The 13,480-nt window shown below is 38.4% G+C and overlaps 1 protein-coding gene across 1 annotated transcript in view; it reads left to right on the plus strand.

Moving 5' to 3' along the window:
- Window positions 1-11,701: 11,701 nt before the first annotated feature.
- Window positions 11,702-13,480, plus strand: part of LOC140233499 (monocarboxylate transporter 2-like) — a 48,806-nt gene continuing 47,027 nt past the window's right edge. Inside the window, exon 1 of the mRNA XM_072313617.1 lies at window positions 11,702-12,171. Coding sequence (XP_072169718.1) covers window positions 11,916-12,171 — 256 coding nt within the window. The 5' untranslated portion in view covers window positions 11,702-11,915. The remainder of the gene's footprint in view (window positions 12,172-13,480) is intronic.

Genomic DNA, 13,480 nt, shown 5'->3' on the forward strand with positions numbered 1-13,480 from the left:
TCACATCCGAGATTGCATGTTTGGTTGCTCGAAGCCGACGGAGTGCTCGGAATTATATTGCGTTGCATTATATCGCACTGCATGCAGGCACTCACCGTATCTTCTTATTGATTTCACAACACCTCGAGTCAGTGCGCCGCTAATGGACTGTCCAGGCAACGATAGTTTGTGCGGAGTTGTTGCTGTTGTTGTTTTTTCTTCCACCGATGTCATTAATGCGTCTTGACAAAGATGGCAAACTGCGATACATGTGTATGTACTCTGGAGTCAAGTAAATTACATCAGTTTGGAAGGGTCTCAAAGTGATTATGGAAACCATGTGAAATGAACAACCAATTTTCAGATTTAAAAAAGTCAAATGTTGTCCAACACTACCCCATTAACGCATGCTCTCTCACACACGCGCACACATGCACACACACACAAGTGAAACTAAAATGATAGCGTAAGGCATACATCTGAATTAGATGCTAACGTCGTATTCGCTTGAGTGCGACCCTTGCAACATTTGTACAAACCACGATTATTGGACTTTGCCCATCTTCACGCTCTGATTAAAACGCACAATGCATATCTAATTATGTCGTTACTTCAATAAGTATCGTTTGCCTGAGCTTCCTTATTCCAACGATTTTTTCTTTCTTAGTGAAAGATCGTAAGTTTGTCTTGAAATGGCATGAATAGATATGGCTTTTTTTCAAATCTTTTTTTTTTCTGCTACAAACTTACTGATGGAATTTCTTGCTCTTGTATACAAACCAACACTGCAGAGATTATTTCTGGACGTCAAGATACAGTGGCGTGTTGTTGATATTTCTTTGGTTTTCTGTGACCGATGTACCGGTATTCTTAACCTCATACACTAGCCAACAGAGTGGATATATTGGATTTTCATTTTTTTGAGAAGTCAGCACTTCTAACATGTCTAACTCGAACATATTCTCAAACCTTTATCTTTACACTCTTATATTATACCACTGTCTGTTCATTTGTTGTAGTTGTTTTTTATGTGTTACCCTTTTGGGGGATTATCATAATATTCTCCACTGCTGTCTATAAACCGATCTTTCTTGTCGACCACACCGACTGTCTGCCCGTTGCATCACGATGAACTGACTCGATCGCCGGGCAATTAATAAAGGACATTCAGTCTTTTCAGACACGAGAGCGTGTTAATCCCGCACGAGGACGCAAGTTCGAAAGGTAAAATGTAAAAAAAAAAAAAATCAACAACAACGACAAAGCAAAGCAGAAACAAACTCACATCGGACGAGTATCGGGGTTAAACTTTCAGCACTTCATAACTGGCGCGGAAATTATTAATAACAGGCCTAGATCCAGCGGGCCCTGTGAGGTCACTTATCTGCGGGTCGACACCTGTTCCTGGCCCAGAAGTCACTCCAAGTCCAAGTGTCGGGAGGAAGAACTCTTAGTAGGAATTAGGCCCCGGGCTATCAGGAGGGTCTCGGATCGGCTGAGAAGCAAAGGCACAGAGGATCAATTTTAATCTAATTTGTACGAAATCTGTTTGTCTGTATCTTGACGTCAAGCAAAGATACTAAAGGATTACTCATGTAAAGTCAAAGCTGGAAGCAAAGATGACAGGATAGGTAAAGAGAAATATGTAGAGATGTATAATGATACTTGTTAACTATGATGAATATGTATATGTGTTTGTGGATAATGTAATGATATGATTCATGAATGAAATTTGTATTTTGTAACAGAACCTTGCTTACAATAAATCAAAGAAATCCGTCACGCACTCAACAAAGAGGTGATAGGATCAAAGGCACAAGCTCCTTCATTATCAGATGTCGAAGAAACTATTTCCCTATTTCCCAAAGAGTGCGAGTATAGTCATCAAAGTGCGTTGAACCTAAATAACCGGTGGTTGCCCTTTATCGCTCTGATGGCGTGATGCTCTCAAAATTAACGTCATTATGGTGAAAGTGGTGGAGCATCCATTCATGTTGCTCTGACCCAGGACGTCCATGGAAAAGAGAAGAAAATCATCAGTCTAGTTGTCGATTATCATATCCTGCAATGAATCTGGTGTACATAATACATGTATATAGTATTGTACATATGAAATAGTTATATATATATATATATATATATATATATATATATATATATACATATATATATATATATATATATATATATATATATATATATATATATATATACATATATATATATATATATATATATATACATATATATATATATATATATATACATATATATATATATATATATATATATGTGATAATAATAATAATGATAACAATGATAATAATAATAATAATAATAATAATAATAATAATAATAATAATAATAATAATAATAACAATTACAACAATAATAAAACAGAAACCAAGTTCGCAACAGTTTGTTTCGGCACACAATTTTTCAAGCGATTCTCTCTTTCTCAAGTGCTCTTGATTCAAAAACACTTGAGAATTAAGGATATTTGAGAAAGAGCAAATCGCTCGAAAATTAATTGTGTGCCGAAATAAAATGTTGGTAATGACAGCATGAACTTGGTTTCTGTTTTATATTTGATATCATTGCACCAACACTCGGACTACTTACAATATTTGTGTGTGTGTGTGTGTGTGTGTGTGTGTGTGCGTGTGTGTATTATATATATTTCGCGAGAGAAACCATCTTCTAGAGTTTTAATGCAAAATAAGTCATAACTTCATTCATTCAGTTTTGTCAGCCAAAGACTCAAAATGTCTACTCATTCTTTACATGTCATATTGTATACAGTATATAGGATGCTTGCTCTCGATGGCTTCTTGCATAAATAGATTTGTAAATAAATGAATAGATACAAAGATAAATAAATGAATGAATGAAATAATGAATAAACGAATAAATAAATAGACAGACACATAAACAAATAAATAAACAGATGAACAAAAATACGTCTATGTACCAATTGTATATATATATGTATATATTTTGCGAAAGAAATTCTTCCTTTCTCATATTTCACTATGTGTGTGCATATATATATATATATATATATGTATAATTTATTTATTTATTTATTTATCTATTCATTCATTCATTTAAGAGAAAGAGAGAGATAATGATAATTATGCAAACGGGTCAATCATAAGGACCAAATGGTCAAAACCGTGAATGCAGAGATTGAAGTGGAGACAAGTGTCAAGCCAAGATGAGAGGAAAGCCTTGCAAAGAAACTTAAGCTCATTTTCACTGTTCAGTCAATTTGCATAATTATATTCTCATGATTGCCTGCTACTTAAATGAATACCCGAAAAATGTGAAGTTATTGTTGTGGTTAATTGTTGGCATTGTTATTGTTGTCGTTTTCAGACTGATGAATATATATTACTGCATATCTAACGTACATGGTAACGTGACCCGGTGCCATGCAGACACTTGAGTATGCCAGAAAATAGATACGTGTAGGCCTTCATAATCATTCTACCGGCTGTTCTCGAGTAAAATTACGCTTTGCGTTTTTTCTTGCAATTGCTTGGTAGTAGAGGTTCTGTGTCATCACCTTTCATCTGATTCATGTGTTGAAAAAGGAAATACACTGCGAAAAGTCCCTCGGAAATACTAGCTGCCCTGAGAAAAAAAAAATGCGACGAGCTAATGCAGCATAGAATTGCAGTCCCTTTCTGGCTTGTCGGAATTAACCAATGTAACAACAACATAATGAGGTATAGTGTTCTTGCTATACGTCTCATTTGATATGTTGTGTGCGAGAGCGATTGTCTGTTGAGGAGGTTGACATATAGAAAGATTTGTAGCGATTGTGCTTGGCAAATGTATTTTGCGAAGTTGGCGATGATAAATGGAAAAGATCTTTGTGAGTTTTATCTAGTCAACATTTAAAGTGGCGCTGTCTTTCTTTTGTCTCAACCGACAAGCCAACAGCGTGTAGTCCTCCAAGAAAGATTATACAAGATGACAATCAGCTCACTGTATACAGTTTCAAACAAATCAATGAGGTTTATTCTGTCTCCTTCGTCTTGTTTTGACATGTGTTGTGCGAATTACTTCACCTATGTAGTCAATTTTACATGGAGGAAGTGAATAGAAGTAGTATTCATGTAACCTGTATCTCTACTGGATGAAGGGAGGGTTGTAGATGATTGTGTTCATTTCACATCATTCATCTTGAGGCTTGCGTTGTGCACGAAAAAATGTTAAACACGGGGTTGCACTTGCATAATCATTCAGACAGAAAGAAATATGTGACCTATATGAAATGATGAATCCCTTATTGCCACTTTGAGTGTGGAGAGGTGGTGCAGAGAATCAACGAGTACCTCTTGACGGGCGATTGACGGGACTATATCGAGTGGAATCCCAGTTACATCCGGAAGCGAAGCCTGGTCAAATTTCAGAAAGCTGATAGCTGTTCCCGTGACCAGCCTGCGAACATTACATCGTCATGTTCCTGCAGCTACATGTGCCGGTAAAGATGGAGACGGAGAGATATAGGTAGAGAGAGATGGAGATAGAGATAGGACTATACTGACAGACAAAATGATAGACTGATATGTTGATAAGCCGATATTACTCAAGAACTCGATCTGTAGGCTTGGATTGCCAAGTGGTAATTGCAGACACGTTGTCATGGTTACCTTGATATTTTGCTAAAACGATATTCCTCTTACATGTCTTACGCAGAATCTAAGCCCGTATACACATTGTAGGTTGTGAATACAAAGCCCGTTTGATTATGAGTTTGTGTTTTAAGCGTTACATCATGTTTAGAAAATCAGGTATTTTATATACATGCAGTTAAAGACGCCTGAAATATACAGTTGTGCACGTTGTGTATATCAACATTTTTCCTTCCAGGTAAGTGTGTTTTATATTGTTCAGTGTGTAATTGGATGTGATGCCTGTAAACAACGCGCATGCGCCGACCGATATAGAATGCATATAATACACATGATTATTCCCATCTATTTTTCCTTTTCTGAAAAAAAAAATGTATATGCAACCATAAACACCACATAGTTATCTTATAGATACCAAATAATTTCAGATGTTCACATCTGTGATTTGTTATGCGATATAGGGAGCATAATTCAAACTAAGTCATATGGAATTAATTTACGTTGCAATAAACAGTAGGTAATACAAATCATGTTATATCTGAAACAGATATGAGTATGAGATACTAAGATGTATGAATATAAGTCATATGGAATTACGTTGCAATAAAGAATGGGTAATACAAATAATGCTATACAGATGTGAGCATATGAGATATATAAGATATATGATTATATGAGATATATAAGATATATGAGTATATGAGATATATAATATATGCGAGTATATGAGATACATGAGATATAATTATGAGATACATAAGGTGTATGAATATAATGCATACGGATACTGGAGGGGAGAAGTGTTCACTGGAATTGATACTGCCCGAGGCCCCCCTTCTGGAGGTAATCCGATTCTCATTCTTTAACATCGTCATATTAACCCTCAGCGAGAGACAGCTTGGCGTCGACAGACCATCGCTGCAGTCTCGGGCACGTGCCGACGATGCAGGCCGGAGTGGCTACGCGGCAACATGAATGTATAATAAATGTAGAATGGATACAAGGTGTGAGGAGAAAAAGCAGACCTAACACATGAGCGTGGCATCAAAGAGATTCGATCCCCTTAATCACATTTTTCATTTCTCAGAAAGTACACTTCGTTGGCTTTCTCCTATAAAATATATGCACATGATAATGATAATTATGATGATTATTATTATTACTATTATCATAATTATCATCATCATCATCATCGTCGTTGTCATCATCACTATCATCGTCATCATCATCGTCGTTATCGTCATCGTTTTATTCGGTTGCTTAAGGTACAGTATGCTATCATAATCAGGGGAAAGTCTGTATTTTCAACAATATCCACAATATACCATTGGTATCTCGCTTTGGGATTTCACAGCCAGATAACATCAGGTGTAATGTTTCAACTGAAGGCATCCATAGAACTGATCAGACGTAATTCTCGGTGAAGCGTTTTTTCTGCCCCACCCTGTAGACGTCCTAGACGTGGATGACAGCATGAATGGATGAGGGGAGCGAAGCAGGGGAAACAGGAATGGCAGGATGGAGTGGATGATCACAGGCAGCTTAATGATGAGAACGCATCCTGCGGCCATCATACCCGCATCCGCGTTGTCGCCATGGCAGCAACTCTTCCTCCATACCTGACAGCATCACTTTGCTTCCTGTGACAGCATTGGAGGGTTGGACGTTGGTAAAAATGAATACCGACATTATAATTGTGAGACAATGCCGACCAAAAACTATATAGTGTGAAGAGACACCAATGCGGCAGATTCCTTCTCGAAGTACGCTTTCACGGAATTGTTGACTAGAAATGGCCAGAGAATGAACATTTTTAGAATGACGATATACATGATTATTATTGCCATCATGTTATTTTCTCACCTTCGCTTCAGACATCGTGCAAAGTATAAAATCATATGAATCAAACATTGGAAACAAGACATTCAGGTCGTATGGTCTCAGATGTCATGTATGCTTGTGTGTTTTACTTACATGGCACTAACTGTAATTCATTATTATATTTTAATGCTAAGGGTAGATAAGAAAGTCCTTTGTAAATGCATAAAAATACACATCAGAAGTTAAAAACGATTTCTCACCCGCTTTGTCTAGGGATTAACTCTTGAACTACTCGTCCGCTGTCTTTTCAACTCTGTTATCTCTCTATGTCTGTAATTGCCGCTGCATCCGTTCAGATTGTTTTGGTGGTACGTGTAAGTCTTTAAATAGTGACTACTCATGTTCAATATTTTCAGAAAAACAATTAATGCTTCACAAATATTACACAAAATAAGAATGAATTCCCAAACATTTTGTCAAACTTGTGGGTTGACAAAAACGATTGCTGAGAAGAAAGCATGAGCGTAACATTGTATTCTCAAACTAAAAAATAAAATCGTGCGTGAAGTCCTATCCAAGCGATGTGTATGTGTAGTATGCCTACTAGTATGTGATCGTTCATGTCCTTTGTGACGTCATATCATACTCGATACATCGCTTTGTTTGTTTTCTTTATTGTCTTGATTGATTTTGCACACAGAGGTAAAATGCCCTTCGGAGACGGATATCGGGATTGTGAATCGTCAGGTGTGGTTATATACATGTGAAGTGAGTGCAATGCTCCTGGTTACGATCAATTTTGAGGGCGATATGTTCGGTGTGTGACGTCATCGATCATCATCATCACCATATTGGGTATGTACAAAACCATGGACCAGCATGGCACGGCAATCTAGCAATCACTTTTTATGACAACCGTTTAAACAACGAGATTTCCGATCTTAATCATCGTTCTCCTTGTTACTGAGACCCAGACGTGTCAAATCATTGAGGATGATACGTTTTACACATCCGCTTCTTGTTTTTCTTTTCAGGAGTAGTTATCATCTTGAACGCCAATCTGGAGGATGTATGAGGGCTTTAGCTTACAGTGAATGGCGATTAAGATAACAAAGAGTTGTCATTCCTAGGAATAGTACGTTGACTCACTGCCCCGTCAGAGTTCCTCTGCATAATTTAGAAGATTGAGTAAGTGCTAGACCTGCGAATAAAATATGACCCTGCATCACAACACCACTAAAAGGTCGCCAGACATGGCTTTTTAGTTAAGAGCGGATTTTGAAAAGAGCAAACTCTAAGCTTTGAAATGACATACACTTCAATAACGGACTTTCCAAACACATTCAGATAATGGAAGGAAAGTACTTTGGAAAAGTGTGTACTGGGAAAAGAGGCTTTGCAGTTTTATTGAGTCCAACTGGTCAAGTGCGTAATTTCACGCAACTATGCTCTCTGCAATGAATGTAACAACCCCCCCCCCCCAAAAAAAAATATAAAGCTCCATGGCAACAACTATGAAGAGATTATTGAACTAGAGTGAAAGTTTGCACATCCTTAAGTACTTTCTATTCATGACAGATACTAACTTCCAGTGGAATAGCATCATCCTTTCAAAAGTTCCTAGAGTTGAAAGTGTAAAGTGTTTGAAAAGTTTTTTTTTTAATGCTACGAATCCGTAGATTTCTGAGTAAGCCTCTACATTAGACCGAAACAAAGTGTTCTGGAAAAACAAATGCAAAAAAGAAGGTAATTTCCCACGATTCTTATAATCTTAAACTTTAGAAATATATTGAAGAATTGCGCTTTCAAGAAAAATTTAAAAAACCTTAAAATTGATTATAGGTTTTCCATTTTAACCTGTTTTGAGTCCTTATGGAAAACCAAGTCATGGAAGTGTTTGTTGTTGGTTTTTTTTTTTTTTTTGATACACGGTCACAAATACAATAAATCAAAACAAAATAGTCAAGAAATTACATTCAACTCAATCTGAATTTGCGCTTTAAATAATGTCTATCTTTCAAGACTAATCCAGGCCCATCAAACAGGGATGTTACACTGATCTTAGACAAATCTAGAATAATATCAAAATTCATCCAAAACGTTCATCTCTTCCACACCGAAGCCATAGGTTCCTTCAGCTGAGGTTTTACCCATCATGCAAACCAGGGATATACCTTATACAGTTCCAGCATCAGATTGGTTTAGTGGAATTTATGTGGAGGTATCTCCTTTCAATGCCTATAGCTGAAAGGGTAACCATCAGACTATTGAATTTACCACTCTAACCTATAATAGTTATCATTATAGGTGTAGACTTTTGTGATTTTCTCCAATGCTTATATTCGATTTAAGGTAATAATACTTGTTGGCTCTTAATCGGAAGTTATTGACAGCGATTATAAACGACGACGGGGAAGGGGGAGGGGGTGGGGGAAAAGACGGGGCTGATATTATACAGCAACGCATGAAACCCCAGACGATAATGTGCCATGGCATATTATTTAGCCTGTTTAGTTGATTATTGCAAAGTGATGAGGCAGAGGCCAGAGTTTGCCCCAAGCCTCGGTATATACTCAACGTTTGCTCTGGTTGTTGTTGTTGTTGTTGTTTTGTATTTCTTCTTTCTCTCTCTCTCTCTCTCTCTCTCTCTGTGACTGTGATGGAGGTCATGGCGAAATATCCAATCAGTATGATGAAAATTCCGCCTTTCCTCTCTTCGTCGGAGAACATTCTCCCGACGCCTGTGCTTCCGTCTTCCCTTGTATATATATTCTCCTTCTTTCATTTTGTTACACCTTTTCCTCCCTTTATAAATCGTCTGTTGAGAATGAGAAGGGCGTTAAGTGGTCTTGAACACTATGGGTTTAGTGGCAACTTAAAGGGAAGATAAACCCCAAGAACAATGTGGATTGAGTGAAAGCAGCAACATTAGTAGAACACATCAGTGAAAGTTTGAAGAAAATCAGACAATCGATGCAAAAGTTATGAATTTTTAAAGTTTTGATGTTGGAACCGCTGGATGAGGAGACTACTAGAGGTTATGACGTATTGATGAGTGGACTACAATATGAAGAAAATATAAAGAAAATACTACAAAAATCCATTTTTCATGAAAATTACAAATTCCATCATCTTGATATTGACATATGTTAAGGGTAGCAATTATTCCCCCTGCTTTCTGAAAGCGGTTGGTCCACTGCTCTTTCATAATTCTAGAAAAGTGAATTTTTGTTGAATATCCTTTATATTTTCTTTGTATTGTTGTCCACTCATACGTCATATCCTCTAGTAGTCTCCTCATCCAGCGGTTCCAACACCAAAACTTTAAAAATTCATAACTTTTGCATCGATAGTCCGATTTTTCTCAAACTTTCACTGATGTGTTCTACTAATGTTGCTGCTTTCACTCAATCCACATTGCTCTTTGGGTTTACCTTCCCTTTAACGCCCTTATCATTCTCAACCGACGAAATACACACACACTTTCTCTCTCGCTCTCTCCTCGAAGAAATGTACATCCTCTCTATCTCTCTCTCATTCATGCTTATTTTCTACACCATGAACACACACACACACACACACACACACACACACACACACACACACACACACACACACACGCACACACACACTTTAGTTTCCTCTGAATGAAGTTAAAGAGTACCAGCCAGGTCGCTGAACTTTAAACGTGCTCCCAAGTGCTTCGATGTTAAATCGATTTGGAATATATTCTTACGCTCCTCGTTCCATTCCACCGTCTTAATACTTCTTCCTCTTATATTTCTGCTCGGATGTGGTGAGTAATTCTGTCCACGTGACGAACAGATCTAAGGCAAATTCCCATCATGTACCCCAATTCACGATTTTCTGGGAGAATTCCAAGTGATATACCCAAGAGCAGGTGAAATGCAAGACCTCTTTTTCATATCTCGCTCTATGAATCTATGTAAGTCGAGGGAAACGGACTAGATGTTGCTGTAATGAGGGACTTGTGCAGGCATTTGCAATGACAAATCGCAAAAATATCATGCTCTTAAGACTTTCATTACCGTTGACAACCTCTAATAGTTTGCAATGTCAGTGGAGTTTGAAGAGTTGGTCCCAACAGACAGTGAAACAGGATTTTATTTAAATGCAATATCGTGTTGAATATAGGTCGAGAGGAGCAAGAAGGAGCGAAGGGGGGGGGGTGATGACAAATTATTGACCACCCTCACGCACATCACGCATATTATTATACAAAATAATGACGCATCTTATGCCTGCATACGATTCACACGACTTTCTTCCATCAGATACTTAACGCATTACTCATTAACGCATTAAGATGGATACGATATCTGATACTCAGTTATCTTTCATTTCATAACAATTCTCTTTATCGATTACCACTATTTTGTATTAGTCTTGATGGCATGCATACCTCTTACAAATCGTTTAAACAATTATATTTACATATTTATATACTTACATATTTATATACTTATGGTCTTGACAAAATCGCTGTTTCGCGCAAAAAACAACAACAACTAAAACCAACTTTGTTAGATTTTTGTCAGATTCTTATCAAACCTTTTGCTATTCATCTTGTGTCATCTTTCCCTTTTATGAAAATTAACTCTAGCAGGAACTGAGGCACTTCTCTTTGAACCTACAATCAGACTGGATTTCACTCATCAGTTTCAGTTTCTCCACACGAACGGTTCTGTCTAATCCAATTGTGGATATTCCATTCCTTGAACAGGACTATTCAGTGAATGGCCTATCAATGAAAGGGGAAAAAGATAAGCTTTTCATGTTGGGAGGGGGGACACGAAATACACTAACTCTATGAGGTCTGAATTTTGACCTGTCGATTTCATTATCATTAGCCCGTTCCTGTATCAGAATCGAAATAAGGTATCCTACGTGAAGGCGTCCAGTGTGCGTAATAGCCTTTTGTCAAGGCCCTCTCGCTGTATGGTGAAGAGAGCCCAGCTGAGTGGGGTTGGCGCGCTCGGCTGGGCTCGCTTCGCTCGCCCATTACAGCGAGAGGGCCTTGACAAAAGGCTATGTGCGTAACCACGCACCAGCCAATGCCCTGTGTTTCACCCCTGCATTAGACTAGTCGCTGTCCGCTCGCTCGTTCACTGGCATTCTCGCAACTGGAGGTATTCGGCGCCGCACGCAAGAAAGAAGCCGTTGTTTCTTTCCCTTGTACTTCTCACAGTGCGCTGGCCTGGTGGCGATCGAGCAGACGGTAAAATGAACTCATCGGATCAATACGCATCCCGCTGTTAGGTCCATTGTGCATCTTTGTCATTACGGAATGATTTTCACCGCATTTTATTTGCTATCGATTAGGCGCTTTGGGCAATGAACAATGATACTGACAGCGATGTGATAACGTTGACGGAAAAATAACTAGCTGTGACGGATCATATAAATTTGAAAGACAGTAGTATGACTGGCGTGTAAAGGAGAACATTAAGCATGTTTCGTCGGGTGAAGACAGAGGAGGACGGTCAGTCAACGGCGCCCGGACCTCCGGCGAGGAAGACGAGATGCAATGCGCTTCGATGTCAAGCAGCTCTGCTCATCTTGTACGCCCACCTTTGTCTCTTCTTCGGCATCGGCATCTCGACAAGCCTCACTGTGTTCCTCGAAGACATCGTGCAAGAGCTCGACTCGAGCGTTTCCACTCTGGGGATATTCTTCTCAGTCCGTTCCCTCACGTTTGGAATCACAAGTAAGACATCCACTTGTTTCTATAGAAACTGTAATGCTAGCGACAACCGCAACGATTATGTTGTTACAACAGGACGGCTAGAACTATTCGTGCAGTGGTCAGTGTGAAATTCACAGTGCAGGACCTACACAGCTTTTCCACTTCTCGTTCCTGTAAAGCAGGGATATTTAGAGTATCAGATATGAAACGGATTTAACTTGAAACGTATACAAAAATTATTTCAAATGGTTCTGTCATCGAGAATACATAATTTTCATCGTCAAATTTACCGTAATGTAAATTTCACATAGCGCGTTTAGATAAAGTGAAAGGAAGAAAATCTACATTGGTGTTGATGTAATCTGCACTTTGGAAATTATCGAGTTTGCGATTTAAACCCTTACTTCACGTGTAAGTCCAAGAAAAGTTCAAATTATGTGCACATCATTTGTGTTGAACATAACTTACCCACATCTTTCTTTTTTTTTTCTCTCGCAGATATAGATTAACCTTTCCGAGTATTGTAGATAGAATAACGATTATTCTTCTTGAAGGTTATAAAAAACTTTGAAAGTTATTGTTTTGTCAACACTCCGTGAGACAGAAAAAAACAACAACGAAAGACGTAGACAAAGGATTGCATGCACTGCGGACCATGATGAGAAATATATGAACGCCAATGGAGTGATGCTTTCACGCAAATGACAATGTGCTTGGGGTTCGATAGAGGTTATCTATTGAATGAAAGTACGAGTGTATGTCGTTGACACGCTCGTAAATGCAGATGGAGTGGGATGTTTTAGGGATGGGGTCGTCGCCTGTGCTAAGAAAACGAAAACGAAGACTTTAATAATAGTATATCAACAGGTGCTAATTTTGAATGGAAGCTGTTTGCTTGTCATTTTTCGATCAATATTTCCGAACTGGAAGGGGAGGGGGGGGGGGGGGGTTATAAAGGTAGCTAATTCCGTTGCTTACATTCTTTACAAAGTATCATACCGATTATGAACAAAGCGTAGCCATGGTGACCTTATAATGATTATCAATCTGCGTGAGTGATGAATAATAATTATGACCCATCAACAAAATCTACTAGTGACTGTTTACAGCAAGAGAAATAAAAACATCCACGTTATGGGATTGAAAGACGCACAACGTCCTAAGCATGTTAGCCTTTTGTCAAGGCCCTCTCGCTGTATGGTAAAGAGAGCCCAGCTGAGTGGCGCGCTCGGCTGGGCTCGCTTCGCTAGCCCATTACAGCGAGAGGGCCTTGACAAAAGGCTATAAGCATGTAGGCTTAGACTTGTTAGAAACGTGACTGGATAATGAG

Source organism: Diadema setosum, chromosome 9 (genome assembly GCF_964275005.1).
Source record: "Diadema setosum chromosome 9, eeDiaSeto1, whole genome shotgun sequence".
Taxonomy (NCBI): Eukaryota; Metazoa; Echinodermata; class Echinoidea; order Diadematoida; family Diadematidae; genus Diadema; species Diadema setosum.